General features: G+C 38.6%; 1 protein-coding gene across 2 annotated transcripts in view; it reads left to right on the top strand.

The window, feature by feature from the left end:
- The window catches only part of PKHD1 (PKHD1 ciliary IPT domain containing fibrocystin/polyductin), a 485,172-nt gene that overhangs the window by 154,707 nt on the left and 304,855 nt on the right, over window positions 1-25,610 (top strand). For both annotated transcript variants that reach the window (XM_024248417.3, XM_009241952.4), the window contains exon 37: window positions 3,318-3,530. In XM_024248417.3, coding sequence (XP_024104185.3) covers window positions 3,318-3,530 — 213 coding nt within the window. The remainder of the gene's footprint in view (window positions 1-3,317; window positions 3,531-25,610) is intronic.

Genomic DNA, 25,610 nt, shown 5'->3' with positions numbered 1-25,610 from the left:
TATACATTCCGTGACTATTACTGATGGCATATGGCTTGGGCTTTAGAATTGAAGAAAAGAGGCTTGAGGAAAGGAGCTGAGGAAAGCTGAAGAGAAGTTAGGGAAGAAGTGGCCTCCATGTTTGACTATTGAGTCAAACATTTATTGATCACTGTCTCTGCACTAAGATGGAGGTAAACAATTCAATGAAAAGAGTCAAACTCTGTAAAATATTTGAAGAGATTAATTCTGAGCCAAATTTCAGTGACCATGGCCTGGGGCACAGTCTTAAGAGGTCGTAAGTACATGTGCCCAAGATGGTCAGGCTACAGCTTGGTTTTATATGTTTTAGGGAGAGGTAAGACATCAATCAATACATATAAGATGTACATTGGTTTGGTCTGGAAAGGTTAGACAAGTAGGAGTGGGGGCTTCCAGGTCGTAGATGGATTCAAAGATTTTCTGATTGGCAGTTGGTTGAAAGAGTTAACTTATTAACTTATCTAAAGACCTGGAATCAACAGAAGGGAGTGTCTGGGTTAAGATAAGTGGTTGTGGAGTCCAAGGTTCTTATTATGCAGATGAAGCCTCCAGGTAGCAGGCTTCAGAGAGAATAGACTGTAGATGTTTCTTAGCAGATCTAAAAAGGTTCCAGACTCCAGAAAGTTAGCACTCTCCTGGCTCAGGGTAAAGATCCAGAAAAGGAAGGGAATTTTCTACAGAATGTAGATTTTCCCCACAAGAGACAGCTTTGCAGGGCCGTTTAATATATTTTGGGGTAAAATACTTCAGTTTCTTTCAGGGCCGGCTGTCATGTGGTGCTATACTGGAGTCAGGTTGGAATTTGGTGTCTTACTGCTACAGAGTCTATTTTGTCAGTCTTAATGTCTCTGTTTTAATGTTAATGCTGGTTACTTATGTCTGAATTTCAAAGGGAGGAGGGTATAATGAGGCATCTCTGACACTCTCCGTCATGGCCTGAACTAGTTTTACAGTTTAACTTTGGAATGCCCTTGCCTAAGAGGAGGAGTCAATTCAGTTGGTTTGGGGGACTTAAAATTTTATTTTTGGTTTACATGATAATGACTAAAGTCATTTTTGCCTTTTTCCTGTCTTCCTCTCATTTCTCCAGTGCATGTTTAACTACTTCCAGCTGTGATTTCTGGAAAGCAACAAAAACTCAACTCAATAACTTGGCACTCTGGATTTATGACTGCATTAGCAGATGAAGAGTCTTTGCCCTCCACTACCTCTCACCAAGACTCTTCTTATTATAGTAGAATCTGCCTTTTGAGGCATTTCTGATACTTTGCTCTCTCTACATCCTTTGCCCCCCTTTGCTCATTGAGACACTATGTGGGCTTATAGATTAAGTGTAAGAACAACATCCTTTCTGAGAAAATGGGAGAGTGTGTGTGTGTTTGTATATAAGGAAATAGAGGCACTTAAATCAGAATCTCCAAAAAAGATATGTCCATTCATTCATTCACTCAACTATTAGTTGTGTATTGAGTGCCAACTACCTACCAGCCACTTTTCTAGACACCAATAATTTAGAAGTGAACAAAACAGATAATTCCCCTCAGGAAGCATGTATTCTGGTAGGGAGAGGGCAGAAAATAAACCTGTAAATATATAATATGCCTGGTATCAAGTATTACAAAGAAAAAGACATTTAGGCAAGGGGCTAGGGTGTGCTATTTTATATAGACTGGAGAGGGAAGGCCTTGGTGAGAAGTTAACATTTGAATAGTAACAAGGGAGAGTGAGCCATGGGACTATCAGAACATTCCGATAATTCCAATAACATTCTAGATATTTCCGATATTTCTGATAATTCTTATTCATGATATTCATGGGACTATCAGAAGAAGCTTCCAGAGGGAAGAACTTATGCCCTGAGGCCTGTTTGAGAACTAACAGGCAGGCCAATATATTTGGAGCATATGTGTGAACAGGTGAGCTTTGGAAAATGATATTAGAGAGGTATTGGAGGTTGGGTAGCAAATCATGAGGGACCTTTTGTAGCCCAATGTAAGGACTTTGACTTCTATTCTGAGTGAAATGGGAAACCATTGTTGGATTTAGAAAAGAGGACCTCTGGTGTGTCTGATATAAAGATACAACTCTGACTACTTTGTTACAGGATGGAAGGGTCTAGTCTGGTGTTTTTGTAAACCACTTGCAGGAGAAAGATGGACTAAATAGCTTATTGAGGTTAAAGTGTTTATTCATATGGGATGCTTTAATTATTTTGACATTATTGAGAAAATTCTATGTAAAATGTAAACATTCTAAAGCCTTTTAAAGAAAGATATTATAAAAATGAAAATATCTTTTTAATTTTTAAATTATTTAATCTCACAATGCAAAAGAATTATATTACAAACTAATATTCTTGTGTTACTGAAAATTTGGACATCAGAGCAAAATGATATATGTATCAGTTAAGGTTATCTGGTTGCCAATAAGAGAACCCAACTTTTCTTTTAAAAATGGAATGTATTGGGAAGGTATTGGGTAACCTACTAATTAGTGGAAAACAGTCTGAAAAATCAGGGACAGAAATACATAGGAATCAAAGCATTTGATGCAAGTGGCAGGCAGTGGGGCAGGTAGGGAGATGGGCAGGTGGGCCTCTCAGAAGCAGGTGTTCTTCCCAGGCTCCTTAGAATGCCACCACTGGAACTGAGATCTAAACATTTCCTACCTCTTTTCCCTTTTGCTCCATATTTCTCTTAAAGCCCGAGTACGTGACTCTGGCCATGGTAGGATAAGATGTCTTGCTTGACAGTTCCACTCAGCTCTAGTCAATGGGGCAGAACAATACCTCAAGGAAATTAGGGTCTGTTAACAAAAGAAAGTATAATGGATGCTGGTCAGCTAAAATGCTACAAATGCCACAGTGTTAGCCCTAGTTACATTTCCTTTTACTATAATTCTTACAATTTTGGCACATCTTCTTCTAGCCCTATTTCTTGTATATGTCCCAGGTTTTTTTTCTTAATTTTATCTATTGTTAAATGGTAAAGTTAGTGGTCTTCTCATACATTATTTAACCATTCCTAAATTGCTGGACATTTAGATTATTGTCATGAAAATGTAATAAATAAAGCAGCAGAGAATAGTAATAGCTAACCTAAACTGGCTAAATAATAATGCTTTCACTCCTGAATGTCTGGTCTATCCTACTGTGTTTCTACAAGAGAGAGCATGATAAAATAAGTCTGCATTCCAGCAGAAGTATTTAAATGAAGGGGATTTCATCAGGCATTGAAACTGACAAAACGGTAAGCCTTATCCTCCCAGGGACTGACAATTTTCCCTTTGTCCATTAGGGGGCAAGCTGATTTTCATGGCCCCAGGACCCATCGAGCTCAGGGCACACGCCATCCTTGTTTCTGACGGTGGAGAGCTCCGGATTGGATCTGAAGACAAGCCCTTCCAAGGCAGAGCTCAGATCACACTCTACGGGAGTTCCTACTCAACTCCCTTCTTTCCCTATGGAGTCAAGTTCCTGGCTGTGAGGAATGGAACTCTTTCTCTGCACGGTGAGTGAGGCAATTGATCAGAGGAAATGAAGTAGAGCTGTGTCTAGCAGTGGAAACTGATAAAACTGTTTAAAAGTCCTTGACTATAGTTGCTGAGCCAACCAGGTCAGTTAGAGCATGGCATTATTTCCTTAAATAACAAGTAAAACTGTTATGATTCCTGTGGCAGAGTACACTACCGTTCCCTATTGTTTGCTCCCCTTTCTGTAAGAGGATTGTGTATACTTCCACCTACTGTTAGGTGACTTTCAGTGCCTCCTTGTGGGTGGACCATACTTCCCGGCCCCTTTGCAAGAGGAGACTTAGCCTCATACTCGCTTTGGTCAGTGGAATGTGAGCAGAAATGGGGGACTGCTCGGCCAAGTGAAGGTTTTAAGACCTGTTACGATGCTTTAGCCATTTCGTTTTCTTCCCGCCACTTGAGAATAGCCTGTCCCAGATAGGGGCAGTTCCTTCTGCTTAGAACCTGAACGAAGATGACATGGGGCAGTGCTGCAGCTGACCTACTGCTCTCGTGTATGTGAGTGAGAAATAAGCCTTTGTCATAAGCCACTGAAATTTGCATTTGTAATTGCAGCATAGCCTAGTGAAAACTGACTGATACAATTACTTAGCATGTACTGATGTCTCTCAACATGCAGTAGCCTGGTATCCCAAATCAAATGCAGACAACCTCATTTAGTTGTTGAACCTCTTCCTGTCTCCCCAAACCCCCTACCCCATGAGCAGGGTTTAATTACAGTTCTACTTAGAATCCTCTTACAGATAGGTGGGGTGTTTAAGGATTCCTAGGAGAAAATAGATTAGGCTACAGTGTGTTTCCACTCCAACTTTATTTGCTTTCTGATCATCTAATTCCACTTTGCAAAATGGACATTTTTTTTCCCTCTTGAGAGTCAGGAAATTACCAGGTATGCCAGGATAATCCTTAGTATCAACTGTAAAATATCAGTATAAAATAATGAGTAAGCATATTTCTGTGGGTATTTATATGCTTTTGGTTGCATAGCATGAGCCAAAGGCAGATCAAAAATGTGGGCTCCAGATAGTGACTCAATCTCCAGAAAACGTAATGTCATTTACACATTGATATTTCTATATTGGCATCACAAAATAATCCACTTGTCATAGGATAATTGCTCTAGATGAGGGCATGGAGCTGTGCTGAGGAATCTGCCATTTTTCTCTGTCCAGACTGTCTCATACCGACCACAGGCCCCAATCATTGTCTATCAAAAAGCACGCTTGTGTCTCTTTTGGCTTACTATGAAAGGAAGCAAGATCTTTTCCTCAAGCATTTAAGTGTTGACTGTGGGCTACCCAGTGTGCTAGACACTGGGGATCAAATTTTGTGAGGTTAAAAATGCCCCATAACTCACTGGATAAAAATTCAAAATGCTTGCTATGTTGATTCCATGATCAACTTCCAAGGGGACCCTTTTACCTCCTATCTTCATCAGCAAGCAACTACATTGATTTTGTAGCCCAGGATCTATTCCCACGTCAGCCATGGTTTTCAAATGTTTGCACTAGCTCAATGGCCTCTTAAGCCACCAGCCCAATATGCTGCTTTTTACCAGTAAAAAAATGCATCTGGGGAATAAGTTGGTGTATATTTGTGGTTCAGCCAGCCCATAGATCATCCAGAGGACCCCAGGCTTAGGAGGAATCCTCAGATTTCAGAGCCACTATCCTGTATGATGCAGATAGCACAGCTCTTCCTGAAAATAGGAATTCAAATGAGGAAAAATGAAAACTCTAATTATTTTATTCTGCCTCTTTCATTCCAAGCTCATCTAATTCTCATGCTCTATTGTGAAGAATCAAAGAAAGAACTCATAAATATACCTTTTGTGCCTGTATTTTAAATGTACGTTGTGCATGTAAGCCTTTGTGGTTAAGCAAATGTCAAGAAAATCCCTAGTCCCATTGCTTACAGTCAATGGGGCAATTCAAGCAAAGTAGATGCTTCTAATATGTTTTGAAAATTCTGAAAGTTCAGAAAAAATGTTGCTACTCCAGCCATCTGATGTTACTGGATATTGAGAATGAGACCTCCTCTCCCTCTGCTTTCCTCATTTCCATCTCCTCCTTCCTCTTTCTCTTCTCTCCCTCTCCTTCTCCCTCCTCTCTCTCCATGCTTCCTCCCTTCCTCTTCTCCCTCTTTCTTCTTTATTCTCCTTCTCCCTCCTCTCTCTCCCCCTTTTCCTCCCTTCATCTCCTCCCTCCCTCTCCTTTATTCTCCTTCTCCTTTCTCTCTCTCTCTCTCCCCCTTTTCCTATATTCCCAGATTAGGCCGTTTTCAAAACTGGTTAATCATTCCCCAAAGCATTTAGGACAGAGAATTGACTAGGATCTCACCTGAATCACAGAGCTTTCCCATTGAACACGGGCAAAGATCAAGCCATTTCCTCTCTGATGTGATGCTGCAGCATCTCATGCATTTGAAAGAAATATTATGGAGAAAAGAGCTCAGCCATTTGGGTGACAGGGATTCCTTTCCTGATGTATCTGTCAGAGAATCGCAGCCCCACGTGCAGCTCATCAATTCTCTCCTGTCACTTCTCCCTCACCACCTGAGGTCTCAGACAGATTTCCCCTCCAGCATGGTGGTATATCATGGCTAAAGTCATTACATAATTTCACTGGCCTTTTGCCAGGGTCAGAGGTTGGTCTGGTGACACTGGGGCTTTAGGAAAAAGCTAATTTTCTTTCACTGTCAAGTATGCAAAATAGTGAGCAACTTGATTCACTGCTTTGCCAGGAAGTCCCTAATGACCCAGCATTCACTCAGTTTCCCAGGATAACATAATGAGGAGATTCACCAACTTTGGTGCACAGAAGAACCTTTTGGGGAGGTTTTTGTAAATCTAGATTTCTGGGCCTGGAAATGTACGTGATGTGACTCAGGTGGCCCATTGACTACACTCAGAGAAACACTGGTTCTAGTGGTTAATCGAATTGGAATCAGAAATGGGCCCAGTTCTGCCACAGATCAGCTATGACATTCAACAGATCTCTAAAAAATCAGAAAATCACAGTTCCCACTTCATAAACTTATTGCTCATGAAGTGTTCCAGAGTGTTGGGCACACAAAACACATATTAATTTTCTTGTCTATCTCTTTTCATCAGAGTAACAGAAGGGTTTTAACCTTGGAGATCATGCGGTAACAACATTCCCAGGCATCTTCTGTTCTCTTCCCACCACCCAGTCAACACCTTTAGATTTTAATCTCTCTTGGTGCAGCTGCTTCCCAGCTGTGGATAACCACCATTCCCGGGTGTGGTTACAAAAGGCTTCTTAGAAACTATTTGCATGGGTCCCAGTATAGTCTGAAGCAGGGCACTGCCCAGCGAATGAGGCCTTTGGCAGACATTTGGTTCCTAATATTCGGCAGCAATGCTGAATGGATTCTAATTTAACTCCAGCTCAGGTCATGTAGAATCACACAAATGGTCTGCATATCAGTCCGATCACTTTCCCACGTTCTCCCTCCATCTCATTCTTCATTATTGCGCTTTGAAACCCTTCTGCTCCAGCTGATTTTTATCTTAGATTAAAATCGCTAAGCAAACAGGCTTTGGTGTTCAGCTGTCACAAGGCAAGATGGAGTTGAAAGCATGCTTCATGTATTTCTTTGAATGTAGGAAAAGTCCCATACCCTTATACACTCACATATACACACACCTGCACATAGACACCCACACACAGCACCATCTTTTCTGTTTCTGTTTCTGTTTGTTTGGGAGTAGATGAGGACAGGTTCTGAATTGCTGGTGGAGTTCAGATTGTTTAGTAACTTCTGTCAGCTGCTCACTTTGATGCGTTAATATGACTAAAGGGTCTCAGGATTCCTCCTGAGTGGCAGTCTGGGATTTGGATAGCTGTAGTCAATAAGGAAATTTCACTCTTGCCTTTTGCCTTCATCACTCTGTCTGCCAATCCAGGTTCACAACTCCAAACTGAGTGCCAATCACTTGTCACTTTTCAAGTGGGTTGCTGTCAGCCTGGGCAACTTAAATTTTTGACAATGTAATTACGGCTCTTGCTTCCACAGTGGGAATCTGAGCAGAATGGTGGAGTTTTTATTGATTGTTCAGCAGGGAAATTTATCAATGTCTCTCACTTCATTTCCAGTTCCTCCCTGAGAAATTTGGCTGACAGTTTCTTAGGAGAAAAACAGTCTCATGGCCTTGGCTGGACTTCTGTCTTTGTCCTTTTCAAGAAATTACAAGATATAGGCATTAAATATACATGGAAATTCCTGAGAAAAAGCAGTATGGGGGGCATGATTGAAGAAAGCACAAGTGCAATTGCAAGGAACATAAGAATTTGGTAGGAATAAATAGAAGCAGTGGTCTAAATAAACAAGCTTAGATATGGTTTGTTTTCCTTCTAAAAGTACCAAGTATCTACGTGTAAATTCCATGGTTTCTATGAGTACTGTGTGATGTGCACTATTTTCATAGTTGCTAGAGTATCAGGCTGTCTTTAAGCATGGTATAAAGTGCGTGGAACAGGCACGTGTGTGGGAGTGTGTTTCCGGTCAGTGGTTTTCACATTATGCTCCACAAAATCCAAATGTTTCCTGGAGGGGATTTAGGGGTTCCCTAAACAATGAATATTGGAGGTCAAGTAATAAAGGTTTAAGTTGCTCAAGTAATTGATTTATTGCTTTTATCGGTTATATATTTGTGTTCTAAGTAACAGTTTGTTAGAAGAAAGAGTTCCACTGTTAAAACTGTGATTAAAAAACTCTACTAGGTCATTCTTATAGCTGTGGCATATGGATCCTTTTGAGGTGTCCAGGGCCTTTCTGCATGATTCCTGTTTCCCCAAGGCTGATTTAGCTCTGGGACATTTTTTGTAAAGTCTGTTCTTTGATGTAGGGTGAAACTTACTAGAGCCCATTTTCATGTCATAACAGTTCCACTTATCCAACAATATATTTTTAAATCTCCACTCTCTCGTCACCTGATTAATAGTCTCCAATGCTGTCTCCTCTTGTCCCTTTCCTTACCTATTTCTTCTAGACCAAGACTCCCCCCTTTTCTTCTGTCTCTCATTCCCTTGAGCTAGATATAAACCAGAGCTATGACATGGCATTTTTATATGTAGCTTTGTTACTCTGAAATTGTTTGGTTTTAGGGGACAGAAGCCCACTGGAAACAAACTTAGAACCAAGGATTTATGAATTCTTGTAATCAAAATGCAGGATGGAGAGAAAGACAACGGCCTTAGACGTGACTGTCTTCAGGGGTCCAAATGTCCACAGGACTCACCCCTCAGTCCCTTACCCTGGCTGTCTCTGCATGTATTGACTTCACTCTCTCCTACTCGTTATTGCCTTCTTCTCTATGGTTATTGGGACTTCCTGATTTCATGTGGACTTTGATTTTCTTCTACCAAAGAAAGGAACTCTGTATTCTTTTCAAAAAAATAACCAGGGGAGGCCTCTCAAAGTCCTGCTAGAGTTACCTAACAGACTAAGGACTATACATGGTGCCCAGGGGGAAAGTGCACTGTGACTGTCCAAGCTCAAGCCACCTTTTCACTTCTTTACCAACCGTCAAGGCCAGGAATGCAAGGCCACGTGAAGAGATGCAGCTCTGCCTTGACCAGGGAGGCCAGGGTGGTGTGGGATGTGTGTGTGTGTGTGTGTGTGTGTGTGTGTGTATGACTGTGCATGCATGTGTATGTTTGGGTGTTTTTGTGCATGTATATTTTGAGAAGCTGTTCACCAAAAGGGGGGATGGCAACCAGATCCAGAAAGGAGGGATGCAGGGAAGACAAAACCATAGGTGGCTTCTGAGCTAAAACCTTAGGCTTTGACTTTGGTTCAGCCTGAAATCTCAAGGTGACTGAAACTCATAGACAAAAATATTCAAATATAGTACGATACTGTTGTATAAACTCAATATGTAAAGTTAATGTCAGTTATTTAGGCTGCATTTAGGCTGAATAAAACAAGTGTGTGAGATCAGGCAAACAAAAATCCTCATTAAATTACTAGTAAGGATCCCATCAAACAGAAGATATATATAATATGTATATTATATATATACATATATATAATGTAATATATAATATATAATATAAATAATATATAATATATAATATATAATATATAATATATAATATATAATATAATATATATAATATATAATATATAATATAATATATATATTATATATAATATATATAATTATAATAATATGTAATATATATAATTATATATATAATTATATATAATTATAATAATATATATAATTATATATTATAATATATGTAATATACATTATATATTATAATAAATATAATATACATTATATATATTATAATAAATATAATATACATTATATATATTATAATAAATATAATATACATTATATATAATATACATTATATATAATATAATAATATATAATATACATTATATATAATATAATATATATACATTATATATAATATAATATATATACATTATATATAATATAATATATATACATTATATATAATATAATATATATACATTATATATAATATAATATATACACATTATATATAATATAATATATACATTATATATAATATAATATATACATTATATATAATATAATATATACATTATATATAATATAATATATACATTATATATAATATAATATATACATTATATATAATATAATATATACATTATATATAACATAATAAATACATTATATATAACATAATAATATATAATATACATTATATATAACATAATAATATATAATATACATTATATATAACATAATAATATATACATTATATAATATAATAATATATACATTATATAATATAATAATATATACATTATATAATATAATAATATATAATATACATTATATAATATAATATTTATTATATATTATATAATCTAATAGATATTAGATTATATAATATATATTTTATATTTATATATATTATTGAAAACTTTTGCTGTGATTGAACCCCAAATTTTAAATCTCAATGTTGCTCCCAATTTTAAAAGCTTTATCCCAAGGTCTTAGGAAATCTCATTTTCTAGTATATGCTATGGATTTTCTTCTTTCTTCCCATGAACTGTGGATTTCCTCAATGTTGAAGAGGTTCTCTGCTGAAGAGGTTCTCTGCTTTCCCCTTGCATTTATCACCACAAAATATTACCTGTGATTTCATGGGAAACTTGAGCTGATGTGGTGTGTAAATTTGCCACAGGGCTGAGCAAATGCAAGAGACACATTTTTAGGGATGTTTGGTAGATGCAAACCTTCCAGACAGAAGTCTGACTCAGAATAGATTTTATTTTTCTTTAGTCACTACCTTCGTCTGTATTCTGATGGATCTTTTTTCTTGTCCTTTAACAACACCTTGTTTACCAACAGCTTTCCAGTTGATTTCAGATCTTGAAAATGCCAGTCCTGATTAATCTAGTTTAAAAGCTCAGTCTCCTGTTCATTTAATGTTACCTTCCTCACCCACAAAGCTTCAACATGAGGCACTTGGGATAGTAGGGTCTGCTCCCTCACTCTTCCTCTAATCCTTCTTATTGCATGTTCTGACTATTGGGGCAGGTGGAAGAGGTAAGGTGAGAGGTTTAACAAGCTTAATACTTAACTGTGCACCTATATCCTCTATTGGGTGTTGCTCTCTCTCTGAATAATAATTGCTGACTGTTGAGTCTCCCTCCTAAGATGCCTGCATGAAATCACTGGAGTCTTGTAGGAGGCCTTTCCACTGCACAGTTTCTCAATGTGGAAGCCCCACCTGGGTTTTCAATTCCTTGGCATCCACCTTGGGGGTTGGTCTTGGTGGAGTACTAGAAAGTTGGTTCAAACCAAGCTATTTTCCCTACAATTCAGCTATCCAGAGGAAAGTTACAAATCCACATGAAAGATGTTCCACTTATCACCTCTTTCTCTGCTCTGCTCTTTCTCTAATTGTTTCCCCTGCTTAGATAAGCATGAGCAGCTGAGCAAATAGGCTGCATATGCAGACATTCCACCTGGGAAAAGAAGCCAGTCTCCCCTTCTTACAGGTCACTCTATGATTGATACTTATGCAGCCCTCTTTCTTTGCTTAATAAGAGAGAAGTAGTTTCACACCTCGCTCTACAGGAAGGGGAGGAAAGGCCAGGGTTAGCTCACCCAGGCTGATGGCTCATCCCCATCTCTCAGGATTTCTTTGAATCGCCTTGTTTTTGGTCATTCATAAACTATGGAGTGGACTCTGCTCCAGGAATGGCAAAAGTGGCAGAGTTAGATTAGCTTTCTTTAGTAAGCCCCAAGAAGATGTTTTCTCCCTGTCTGTGGCTTCCCTATAATGTGAGGTGCTTATCATCTCCTGATCCCATGCATGTGTCCTCCTGGTAGGTTCTAGAGGAGCAGAAGTCCCACCCAACAACCTGCTATGTATGTTAAAAAGGGTGCCCTAGAGGGATGTGGGGTTGAAGGGGAGAGCCACTGTCATTTTGCGGTTGTTATTTGGCTTTGTTTTGTTGGTTTTTATTTAGGACTGGGAAGGAAGGAAGATTAAATAGAGGGGAAGAATGGAGAAAGGAGGATGAGGAAAATTAAAAACATATTTATTGCTTTTTCTACTCTTAAATTTAAATGAGCTTTAATTCAGTGTTGGGGTTCTGGTCAGCTGGCGTGTTGTGGCCGATCATAATTACACAGTTGAGTTAACATCAGCGAGCATGGTCCTGGCGTACTTGAAACCCTAGCGTGGTAGGACAGCCAGTGACTGATGAGTGGTCCTCTCTTTTGAGCAGATGAAGATTGACCCTTGGCTCTGTGTCCTCTAAAATATAGCCAACACCACCAACAAAAAAATAAGGTATTTTTTTTTCTGTTCTGCCTAATAATACTTCAAAAAAGTCTAAACACTGTATAACCATTCTATTTATAGTGACAGATATGTGTCTGCTAAAATCTCATTGATCTGGACAAGAGTAACCTTGGAACAATCTTTAAGAAAGGTTCCTTAAATTAATAGTATAAACCACACTTTAGGGAACTTGTTTAAACACATTTAAGTGAACATGCTGTTTTTAAGGTCTTTTAATTTTAGGTGTTTGCATGTAAATGTATACTGCTAATTAGAAATGAGTTCTAGCTATTCAATAATCCAAGTACAGCAGGAACCCCACTTAGAAACACATTGTAAGGTACTTCAAGTTTCTATATATACTTAAAAGTGTCAGCATTAGTCAGGTCTTTTTTTGGTTTCAAGTGACAGAAAACCCAATTCAAACAAAAAATAAGAGCACTTATTGCCTTATATAACTGAAAAGAAAAAACTTGAGGCAAAAAGAAAAAACTTGAGGCACAGCTGAGTCCAGGTGCTCCAATGAAGTCATTAAGATTTTGTTTCTCTGAGACTCTTGGTTCTGCTTTCCCCTCAGTTGGCTTCATTTTCAGTCAAACTCTGCCCTCATGGAGGCAGAAATGGCAGTCCTGTGGCTCCAGATGAAAGAGAATGCCTTTCATCTACATTAAGGAAGGCAATCTTCTTTACTTAGTCTACTGATTCAAATGTTAATCACATTAGAAATACCTACACACACACACACACACACACACACACGCACACACACACAAAGAACAATTTACATTTAGCTAAAGTTCTGGGTACCCCATAGCCCAGTCAAGTTGATGCACAAAATTAACCATCACAGTCACCAAAGCAAACCTCATAACTGACTCTGTATCATATTTTAGACACACAAGGATTTCAAGCCTCTCATCTTGACACAAAGCTTCTCAAGGGAAAGTAACTAGCTCCAAAGTTCATCTCTTCCTTTCAAAATTTCTATAGTTTCCATTTTCCTGCTAGGTTGTGAGGATCTTTGCTGGCATTCTGCATCTTATCTAGATGAGCTTGACTTTGCTCCATCATAGAGTACTCACTCACTCATCTTCCTCTGAGTAAGTGTGAGGAGCCTGGGCTCTTGAAGTGGACTGCGTGGTCCAAATCCCATCTCTACCATGAACTGGCTAGTGGACCTTGAAAAAACTCAGTGTTTCAGTTCCCACATCTATAAAATGGACATTATTTTAAGACATTTCTCATGATATTTGTTATGTGGTTTAAATGAAATAAAACATGCAATGTACTTATCACAATGGCAGGTGTTGAGCAAGTACTCAATAAATGTCAGTTATTATCATTGTTATTATTTGTTTACACTTTTGATTTGGTGAAGTTGTCCCATTATTAGTCTAAGGATGGGATGGTGTTTACTGTTTTCCATTAATCTCTCAGCTAGAATCCTGGTTGTCATTCTTGATACCTCCTTTATCATTCCTCTTATCATGTCCATCACTAAGTCTTGTTGATTTTAATTCTTGGATAACTTGTGAGCCCGTATCCTTCTCTCTATCTCCATTACTGTCACCTTAGTTTATGGTACCTTCAACTTATGCCTGGATTATTGTGTAAGCTTTTAAACTTATTTTCTAGTTGCCAGTTTTGTTCTTTCCAATTCATTCTTTGCCCTGGAGCCAAGTTGATCTTTTAAAAATACAAATCTGTTTATGTTGTGCTGCTGCTCAAAACTCTTCAGTGGCTTTCCATTGTTTCTAAGGTAAAGTCCGAAATTTCTAGCATGGCTATTAGGCGCTATTTAGGTTCCTGCTAACACCTTCTGTCCTGTTTTTCAACTCTCCCCCTTGGCCACCCTCATGCTTCAGTAGTAATCTTCTTTTAGGTTACTAAATGGTTAATGTGGTCTAGATTTTCATTTTTTACCTTTTTGAGTACCACAAGAAACTCAACTTTGTTAAGTAAGTGGAAAGCTACATAGGCAGAAGCTTGTGATTTTTCCTTCAAAGAGAATTCTTCCATATGTATCATCAAAGCAATACTATTAATAGCATTGCTTTCAGCCTGGTCATGGAAAAAGAGTATCATTGAATTGTGTATTATATTTAGTATTTGTCCAAATTGGATTTTACCTAGATCCTGGCACTTTATAATTTTCAAAGCTGCTTCCCATTCTTTACTCTCATTTAACTCTCACAACCACCCTGTGAAGCATGAAAGACTGGGATTGTTACTTTCATTTTAGAGATGATGAAACTGGGGCCTGGAAGGGGATGTAACTAAAACTCATTCCATTTTCTTCATGGACTTAAGATGCACATGGGCTCGCTTCTATTTTGTGTACACATAGCTGGTATTTACTTGTGGCAGAAAGGCAGAATATACCTCTTTCTGAAACAGTCTCCTCAATTTTAACTTTTTCAGCTTATTTTGAGATCCCAATTGGGGCTTTCTGGCTTATAGCTCTCTTTGTAAAATTCTTGATAGAGGTACAAAGAACCGGTTTCTTTTACACCTTGTTATTTATCTTTTAGTACTTCTATGGGGTTTTCCAATCTTTGTGATGGCAAATCTACAAATATTTTCTCTTATGGTTTCTGCCTTTGCTTTTATGTTTATCAACTCTTTTCTGTACAAAGACTATATAAAAATTTACCTATTTGTTTTTTGGTAGTTTTATTTATTTTTTTATTTTTTCTTTTTTTTCACATTTGTGTCTGTCTTTAACTAGGGTCAGCAAACTATGAGCCATGGACCAAATCTGGTCCATTCCTTGCTTTTATACACAAAATTTTATTGAGGCACAGCCACACCCATTTGTGTAGGTATTATCTATGGCTGCTTTGCACTATAATGGCAAAGTTCAGTCATTATGCCAGAGACCACATGGTCTGCAAACCCCAAACTCTTTATTATCTCCCTGTTCTTTTTACAGAAAAAGTTATCAGACCCTTATTTTAATCAATCTAGAATTTATTCTGATATAGTTTGTCAGTTATCTATGTTTTTTTCAAATGAATAGCCAATTTTCACAGCACTGTTTATTCAACCATAGGCTAAAAAATGACACCCATGTATATCCATGTCCTAATCCTTGGAACCCATGAATGTTATCTTAAAAATTTGGCAAAACGGGGTTGGGTTCCAAGATGGCTGAATAGCAACAACTCCAGTCTACAGCTCCTAGTGTGGGTGACACAGAAGATGGGTAATTTCTGCATTTCCAACTGAGGTACTGGCTTCATCTCAATGGGACTTGTTGGACAGTGGGTGCAGCCTATGGAGTGTGAGCCGAAGCAGGGCGGGGCATCACCTCACCAGGGAAGTGCAAGGGGTTGTGGAATTCCCTTTTCTAGCCAAGGGAAGCCATGACAGACGGTACCTGGAAAATTGGGACACTCCCACCCTAATGCTGCACTTTTCCAGTGGTCTTAGAAAATGGCACACCAGGAGATTATATCCCGTGCCTGGCTCAGAGGGTCCCATGCCCATGGAGCCTTGCTCACTGCTAGCACAGCAGTCCAAGATCGAACTGCAAGGAGGCAGCGAGGCTGGGGGAGGGGCATCCGCCATTGCTGAGGCTTGAGTAGGTAAACAAAGTGGCCAGGAAACTCGAACTGAGTGGAGCCCACCGCAGCTCAACTAGGCCTGCCTGCCTCTGTAGACTGCACCTCTGGGGGCAGGGCATAGCTGAATAAAAGGCAGCAGAAACTTCTGCAGACTTAAATGTCCCTGTCTGACAGCTTTGAAGAGAATAGTGGTTCTCCCAGCACAGAGTTTGAAATCTGAGAATGGACAGACTCCAGTGGGTCCCTGAGCCTCAGTAGCCTAACTGGGAGACACCTCCCAATAGGGGCTGGCTGACACTTCATACAGCTGGGTGCCCCTCTGAGATGAATCTTCCAGAAGAAGGATCAGGCAGCAACATTTGCTGTTCTGCAATATTTGCTGTTCTTCAGCCTCTGCTGGTGATGCCTAGGCAAACAGGGTCTAGAGTGGACCTCCAGCAAACTCCAATAGACCTGCAGCTGAGGGTCCTGACTGATAGAAGGAAAACTAACAAACAAAAAGGAACAGCATCAACATCAACAAAAAGGACATCCACACCAAAACCCCATCTGTAGGTCACCATCATCAAAGACCAAAGGTAGATAAAACCACAAAGATGGGGAGAAACCAGAGCAGAAAAGCTGAAAATTCTAAAAATCAGAGCTCCTCTTCTTCTCCAAAGGATCGCAGCTCCTTGCCAGCAATAGAACAAAGCTGGATGGAGAATGACTTTGACGAGTTGACAGAAGGAGGCTTCAGAAGATCGGTAATAACAAACTTCTCCAGGCTAAAGGAGGATGTTCGAACCCCTCACGAAGAAGCTAAAAACCTTGAAAAAAGATTAGATGAATGGTTAACTATAATAAACAGCATAGAGAAGATCTTAGATGACCTGATGGAGCTGAAAACCATGGCATGAGAACTACGTGATGCATGCACAAGCTTCAGTAGCTGATTCGATCAAGTGGAAGAGAGGGTATCAGTGATTGAAGATCAAATGAATGATATGAAGCAAGAAGAGAAGTTTAGAGAAAAAAGAGTTAAAAGAAACGAACAAAGCCTCCAAGAAATATGGGACTATGTGAAAAGACCAAATCTACGTCTGATTGGTGTACCTGAAAGTGACGGGGAGAAGGGAACCAAGTTGGAAAACACTCTTCAGGATATTATCCAGGAGAATTTCCCCAACCTAGCAAGGCAGGCCAACATTCAAATTCAGGAAATACAGAGAATGCCACAAAGATACTCCTTGAGAAGAGCAACCCCAAGACACATAATTGTCAGATTCACCAAAGTTGAAATGAAGGAAAAAATGTTAAGGGCAGCCAGAGAGAAAGGTCTGGTTACCCATAAAGGGAAGCCCATCAGACTAAGAACGGATCTTTATAGCACTAAATTATAATTTATCACACTAAATGCCCACAAGAGAAAGCAGGAAAGACCTAAAATCAATACCCTAACATCACAATTAAAAGAACTAGAGAAGCAAGAGCAAACACATTCAAAAGCTAGCAGAAGGCAAGAAATAACTAAGATCAGAGCAGAACTGAAGGAGATAGAGACACAAAAACCCTTCAAAAAATCAATGAATCCAGGAGCTGGTTTTTTGAAAAGACTAACAAAATTGATAGACTAGCAAGACTAATAAAGAAGAAAAGAGAGAAGAATCAAATAGACACAATAAAAAATGATAAAGGGGATACCACCACCGATCCCACAGAAATATAAACAGCCATCAGAGAATACTATAAATACCCCTATGCAAATAAACTAGAAAATATAGAAGAAATGGATAAATTCCTGGACACATACACCCTCCCAAGACTAAACCAGGAAGAAGTTGAATCCCTGAATAGACCAATAACAGGCTCTGAAATCGAGGCAATAATTAATAGCCTACCAAGCAAAAGAAGTCCAGGACCAGATGGATTCACAGCCAAATTCTACCAGAGGTACAAAGAGGAGCTGGTACCATTCCTTCTGAAACTATTCCAATCAATAGAAAAAGAGGGAATCCTCCCTAACTCATTTTATGAGGCCAGCATCATCCTGATACCAAAGCCTGGCAGAGACACAACCAAAAAAGAGAATTTTAGACCAATATCCCTGATGAACATCAATGCAAAAATCCTCAATAAAATACTGGCAAACCGAATCCAGCAGCACATCAAAAAGCTTATCCACCATTATCAAGTGGGCTTCATCCCTGGGATGCAAGGCTGGTTTAACATATGCAAATCAATAAATGTAATCCAGCATATAAACAGAACCAAAGACAAAAAGCACATGATTATCTCAATAGATGCAGAAAAGGCCTTCGAAAAAATTCAACAGCCCTTCATGCTAAAAACTCTGAATAAACTAGGTATTGATGGGATGTATCTCAAAATAATAAGAGCTATCTATGACAAACCCGCAGCCAATATCATACTGAATGGGCAGAAACCAGAAGCATTCCCTTTGAAAACTGGCAAAAGACAGGAATGCCTTCTCTCACCACTCCTATTCAACATAGTGTTGGAAGTTCTGGCCAGGGCAATCAGGCAGGAGAAGGAAATAAAGGGTATTCAATTAGGAAAAGAGGAAGTCAAATTGTCCCTGTTTGCAGATGACATGATTGTATATCTAGAAAACCCAATCCTCTCAGCCCAGAATCTCCTTAAGCTGATAAGCAACTTCAGCAAAGTCTCAGGATACAAAATCAGTGTGCAAAATCACAAGCATTCTTATACACCAATAAGAGACAAACAGAGAATCAAATCATGAGTGAACTCCCATTCACAATTGCTTCAAAGAGAATAAAATACCTAGGAATCCAACTTACAAGGGATGTGAAGGACCTCTTTAAGGAGAACTACAAACCACTGCTCAAGGAAATAAAAGAGGACACAAACAAATGGAAGAACATTCCATGCTCATGGATACGAAGAATGAATATCGTGAAAATGGCCATACTGCCCAAGGTAATTTATAGATTCAATGCCATCCCCATCAAGCTACCAATGACTTTCTTCACAGAATTGGAAAAAAACTACTTTAAAGTTCACATGGAACCAAAAAAGAGCCCACATTGCCAAGACAATCCTAAGCCGAAAGAACAAAGCTGGAGGCATCATGCTACCTGACTTCAAACTATATTACAAGGCTACAGTAACCAAAACAGCATGGTACTGGTACCAAAACAGGCATATAGACCAATGGAACAGAACAGAGCCCTCAGAAGTAATACCACACATCTGCAACCATCTGATCTTTGACAAACCTGACAGAAACAAGCAATGGGGAAAGGATTCCCTCTTTAATAAATGGTGCTGGGAAAACTGGCTAGCCATATGTAGAAAGCTGAAATTGGATCCTTTCCTTACACCTTATACAAAAATTAATTCAAGTTGGATTAAAGTCTCAAATGTTAGACCTAAAACCATAAAAACCCTAGAAAAAAACCTAGGCAATACCATTCAGGACATAGGCATGGGTAAGGACTTCATGACTAAAACATCAAAAGCAATGGCAACAAAAGCCAAAATTGACAAATGGGATCTAATTAAACTAAAGAGCTTCTGCATAGCAAAAGAAACTATCGTTAGAGTGAACAGGCAACCTACAGAATGGGAGAAAATTTTTGCAATCTATCCATCTGACAAAGGGCTAATTTCCAGAATCTATAAAGAACTTAAACAAATTTACAAGAAAAAACAACCCCATCAAAAAGTGGGTGAAGGATATGAATAGACACATCTCAAAGGAAGATATTTATGTGATCAACAAACATATGAATAAAAGCTCATCATTACTGGTCAATATACCATCTCACACCAGGAGAATGGTGATCATTAAAAAGTCAGGAAATAACAGATGCTGGAGAGGATGTGTAGAAATAGTAACACTTTTACACTGGAAGACAGTGTGGTGATTCCTCAAGGATCAGGAACCAGAAATACCATTTGACCCAGCAATCCCATTACTGGGTATATACCCAAAGGATTATAAATCATTCTACCATAAAGACACATGCACACGTATGTTTATTGAATCACTGTTCACAATAGCAAAGACTTGGAACCAACCCAAATGCCCATCAATGATAGACTGGATAAAGAAAATGTGGCACATCTGTACTGTGGAATACTATGCAGCCATAAAAAAGGATGAGTTCATGTCCTTTGCAGGGACATGGATGAAGCTGGAAACCATCATTCTCAGCAAACTAAGACAAGAACAGAAAACCAAACACATGTTCTCACTCATAAGCAGGAGTTGAACAATGAGAACACATGGACACAGGGAGGGCAACATCACACACCAGGGCCTGTTAGTGGGTGGGGAGCAAGGGGAAGGAGAACACGAGGAGAAATACCTAATGTAGATGATGGGTTGATGGGTGCAGCAAACCACCATGGCACGTGTATACCTATGTAACAAACCTGGACGTTCTGTGCATGTATCCCAGAACTTAAAAATAAATATATAAAAATAAATTTTTTATATATATATATTTATATTTGTTTTTATAACTATTTCAAATACAACTTGAGGTCTTTAAAACAGGTCAACAAAGTCCTGCATTATTTTGCCCAGTCCTCTTCATTTGCTCCAAAGGTCTGATATCTAGTTCCTAGAGTAACACATCAGGCTCTCTGTTTCCCTACTGGCTGGCTCTTGTTTGTCTTAGGATTTGACTCATTTTCCCCAACATACAGTAAGTCCATTTTCTCACTAAGGATTTTCTTCTCTTAGTTTGATATGTGTACTATGGGCTTAAAACAGTTTCACAACAGTATGATTTCTTAGATTTCATCCCAAATATTCATTTAGTCATTTCCAAATAATTTTTAGGATAAATTCTAAGTGCAATGGGAGAGCCTGTGAGTCATTTTTGGATGGGTCCTGCTCACCTCTTCAGAATGAAGGGACAGTCACTAGGTGCCTATACCTTCTGTATACCTGTACTCTGGCCATGCCACATATGTAGCGGTTATTCGAATGTCCCCCACCATCGTATACATCATTGTTGTTGCCTAGGGTATGCTTCCCATTTTGTCATCTGGCCCACTTTGGCTTGTTCTTCAAGACCCAGCTCAGGTATCACCTCTTCTGGGAAGCATTCCTGGAAAGGACGACTCCCTTGGTGTGATTGCAGTGCTCCCTGTCTGTACACCCCTGAGTGTCACTCTGCACCTTGCATAGTGCACTTCTGATTTTCTGCACCTTGCACAGTGCACTTCTGATTTTTGTCTATCTATTTCTTGTACTGATCATGGGCCCTGGAGGAAAGGGACTCTGTTCTTTGTGTTTGTCTTCCTAGTGCTTGACAAATGTTCATCCACATACAAGAAAGCATTCAATGTTTTGCTATGGATAATGGTGATGTTGCATCCAGAAATAAGGGGGAAACAATTTGTATATATTTGAGGACAATATTTCTAGTTTTTTTTATGAGTTCCTTTATTTCTATTCTGATGCAAACATTATTTTAATAAATTATCCTTTTCTTTCTCCTTTCTCCCTCTCCCTCTCTCCCTCTCCCTCTCCCTCTCTCCCTCTCCCTCTCTCCCTCTCCCTCTCCCCCTCTCCCTCTCCCTCCTCTCCCTTTCCTTCTCTCCCTCTCTCCCTCTCCCTCTCCCTCCTCTCCCTCTCCCTCTCTCCCTCTCCCTCTCTCCCTCTCCCTCTCTCCCTCTCTCCCTCTCTCCCTCTCTCCCTCCCCTACCCTAAATGATTTTGAAAGGCCTTGGCAGTTATTCTTAGAATAAAGATTTAAGTCCTACAAAATAAACAAACAGAGGACAATTAGTGATTTTAGTGTGTTAACCCACAAAGATTATTTTCTTTTTCTCCATTCCCATTTAGTAAGAATGGTTCTCTGAGACTGTGTAATTATGGATGAATGACATTGAAATGCTTGAACAATAATTTGTAGGAAATACAATTATGAGTAGAAGTCATTAGTGGGAGTAAATGAGTAGTTTGTTGGTTAACAGGTCAACATCGAAAGCCCAAAGTGATTAAACATAGTATTAAATTACAAGTTAAAAGCATAGTCCTTTTTCATTTAGCATATTCATAAATTATTGAGCTTTTTGTACTGTAGTTTTATGTGTTTTTTGATTTGTGGTACAGAAAGGAAGGGAGCTACCCAACCTGGGTTTCAATAGTTCTATGAACAGAAATGACTCAGATGTAAAATGTGTGCAATGCCTTCTTCATCAGAGAAGTCAGTTGGTCCACCTTGTATGACATTTAAATAACATTTATGAAGTAATGAGTATAATTTTTTGAACATCAAAGCTAATTGGGTACAGTTAATTTACAGCTATTTCCAGAGGCTACAAATTCCATTTACTTGTCTAGTTCTTTGGTCTTAGATTCAGAAGAACTAGTTTCAGAACTTTGTGCTGATATCTATTACCATATAATCTTGTCCTTTAAGAATCATAGTTTCCTATCTGTACAATCTGTTAAAATAAATAACAAAAATAAAAAACCAAAGATTTCTTACTTGACAATGAAACTGCTTTGCATAGGTTGCAGTTATTCTAAGTTTTCAATAAATGTTTGTATTTTTTTCTGCTTTTTGCATATTGAATATTATATACTCACTTGGGTATATATCTGATGGGAGTTTACAAGTGATTGCCCAGAAGGCAATACTTAAAATAGCTCATTTAAACCACTATGAATTGAATGTTAATTAGGTGTCCAGTGCTGTGTTAGGAATTGTGCCATATATAAAGGAGACATGAGGCAGTGGCACAGCAGTCATGGTGCCCCCTGTAAGGTGGAGAGAAAAGACACATGCACTTTAGTAATTTCAGGATGATTTAGTGCTGAGATACATGGAACTGACTATTGTTTATATAATTGAAGTCTCCCCAGGCTTCCCTGAGCCTGCTCAGCCTGTGGATATTTCAATAGTGATAAAAATTTTACTGTCTGCGGCCCCCAACTCTCACAAAACCTTCTCCCCTTTTTAGCATTTCTGCTTGCTTGTTCTAGGTGTTCTCACAATGTGTTTTCTGTGAGTTCATCTGTCTGCCTTAGTCACCATGAGGCATCTTTCATGTTCTTTTCCTCCTACTTTGGCTTCTTGGTCATTGTTCTCCATTTAGGAAGGTAGTAGGGGCTGCCTCATCCCTGCATCTACTGCTGGTACCTGCCATGAGAGTACTGAACACATGGATTTGAGGGTGTGGGCTTTCATTTAAAACCCCAAGGTGTATGAGTGTACTGTGTCCCGTGATGAAATGTGGCAACTGTCTCTGCATGCCGCTCAGAGTCCCACCTGATCAACTGGACACCAAGACATTGGGGTGCTTGTTTCTCTGTCTCATTTGTGATTTTGTGCATTCAGGATGTATTTATGGAACACTTATTTTATGCTAGACACTGTGAAAGGCATTGATGTTGTGACAGTGAACAAACATAGGTATGGTTTTTGCTGTTGTGTTTAGTGGGGGAGACAAATTCTAAGTACAGAAATAGAGGCCAAATTGCAGTTGTGTTAAGTGTGAGAAAGGAGACAGCCATGGTGATATGACAGATTATATACAGGGTTTGCCTACTCAGCAAGTCTTGGAGGCTTCTCTCAGGATTAAGTTCTAAAGAATGCAGCAGAGTGAGTTGGTGAGAGAATCTCAGGTGGAGCAGCATCAGGTGACAAAGCCACCTGGAGGGTTCCTCCAAATTATTCCCTCAGGTTCAGTCATAGGTCCTTGTGGTCAAGAGAGAGAGCCTATATCTGAGATTGACCCCATATCTTCTCTGTCATCTTCTTTTCTCCCATCTATTTCTTTGTGCAAACTTCCTCCCCCACACAAAGCAGCTCAAATAAATGGCCCACAAGCTACCCAGACATGCTTGGGAATTCCTAAATCCCAGATGTACACACAGATTTTGCTGAAGGAACGATGTTACTGATCACTACGAGGTCTGTAGGAGGAAGTGAAGATGAAGTATGTTCTGAAATTCATTGAAAAGATCGGGCTTGAGTTGTGCTTTAAAAGGATAGATGAAGAGAAAGAAGCAAGGACACCAGTGGAAAGGACAAAATTGACAAAAGATTAGAGGCAGGATGATCCTGTTAAATGAGAAGAAGTAAAGAGACTGGGCTTCTTGGAACAGAATTTATTAAGAAATCAGAGACCATAAAGTAGGGTCACATTATGGAAAGTAAAGTCAAGCAGGAAATTTGAGACTTTGTTACTGAGTATTGCAGGAAAATACTGCAGGTTAATGGACAAAGAAGAGATGTAATTAAAATAACTTAGCACAAAATTTGTTTAAAAAAAGAACATAAGGAGGAATAGTTAAAGGAATAAAAGCTGTTTGCAAGAGGGTCTAGCTTAGATAATTATTACGATAATTTTAAGATGGTAGTAGCTCATCTAAATGTCAATATCTACTGTGTAGCTAGAAATATGAGGCCAACACTCATTAAACATCCAGGCTTGATGTTTTAACCATACACATAGAGATGTTATTTTTGCAATGAGAGTGCATAAGTTGTAAGATAGTTTTACTGCTTTCTAGAGGCTCTGTCAATATTTAAAAAGATGTAACTTTTTTGTTAATAGTTTAAAAATGTACTTCAAAGATTATCTGTGAATTTTTTCATCCATTCAGAGTTGACCATTATTTATAGGAGTAATTAGTTGAGCTAGACCTTTGTGGTCTCTACTCTTGGTTCTGCCATGTGTAGCTTGCATGTTGACAGTCACATAGCAGGTGTTTGTTGCATGTTAATTGAGAATTGTGAATATTGATCACAGAGTCTGACGGCATTTTGTCTTGGATAAACATTTTTCTATGCTTGGTAGAGATTTTTCTATGTAGACATTCAAGAACGGGTTATAAAAATTCACATATATATGCATATACATATAAATAAATTTTATTTCATTTTATTGTTTCCAAGGGTTAAGATATACAAACAAGAAATAAAATTAAAATTATTTTCTTTTGGGATGATTTATGTCTTAATTTTCACCTGCCCTATAATTAGAAATTTTGAACTCTGTACATTTTTTTAAGACAAAATTATTGCCCAAGTAAACTTCAGAAATTACAATATTAACCCAGAGACCTTTCTGAACCTAGAACATTATTGGTACAAGTGCTTATGCACAGAGAGACAAATAAATAAAGAGGAAAGTTTAAAATAATTTGAAAATGATTTATTGTCAGCCACCTCTGTAGTTAGAGATTCAAGTATTATTACTTTACTTTAGTACAACAAGGGAGGACAGTAACTTGCTGTGGGCTAAAGGTAAATTATCATCCATTGCAAAAGAGGAAGGAAATGTACTACAGAAAGAGGAAGGAGTAGGGAGTAAGCCATGTGTTTTCTGAAGTATTCAGATAATGCCTTGAAAAGATCTGTGCCTTGACCCTTGCTGGAAAAGACTAGAATAAACTGTGAGACAGATGACTTTCTTGAATCTTTGATAATTAGATATTAGCATGCTGGTATGGGGATGGTCAGGTGGGTAGGCTGGAGTGTACTACAAACGAAGTTATCTTGAACCACAAGTTCCCCTTCTTCAATTGCATTTAGCAGTCCTATGTTAGATAGGTCTAGTTTTTAGAGTTTGAAGGGATCATTTAATACACCAAGACTTATGACAACTCTAAGAGATAATTTTTGGTTTCCCCTCTATTTTTGTTATTTGTGAAGTCTTCATATTG

This window comes from Pongo abelii, chromosome 5, assembly GCF_028885655.2.
Source record: "Pongo abelii isolate AG06213 chromosome 5, NHGRI_mPonAbe1-v2.0_pri, whole genome shotgun sequence".
In the NCBI taxonomy this organism is placed as follows: Eukaryota; Metazoa; Chordata; class Mammalia; order Primates; family Hominidae; genus Pongo; species Pongo abelii.
Note: the sequence above shows the minus strand (reverse complement) of the source record. Positions and strands in the feature narration are given on the sequence as shown.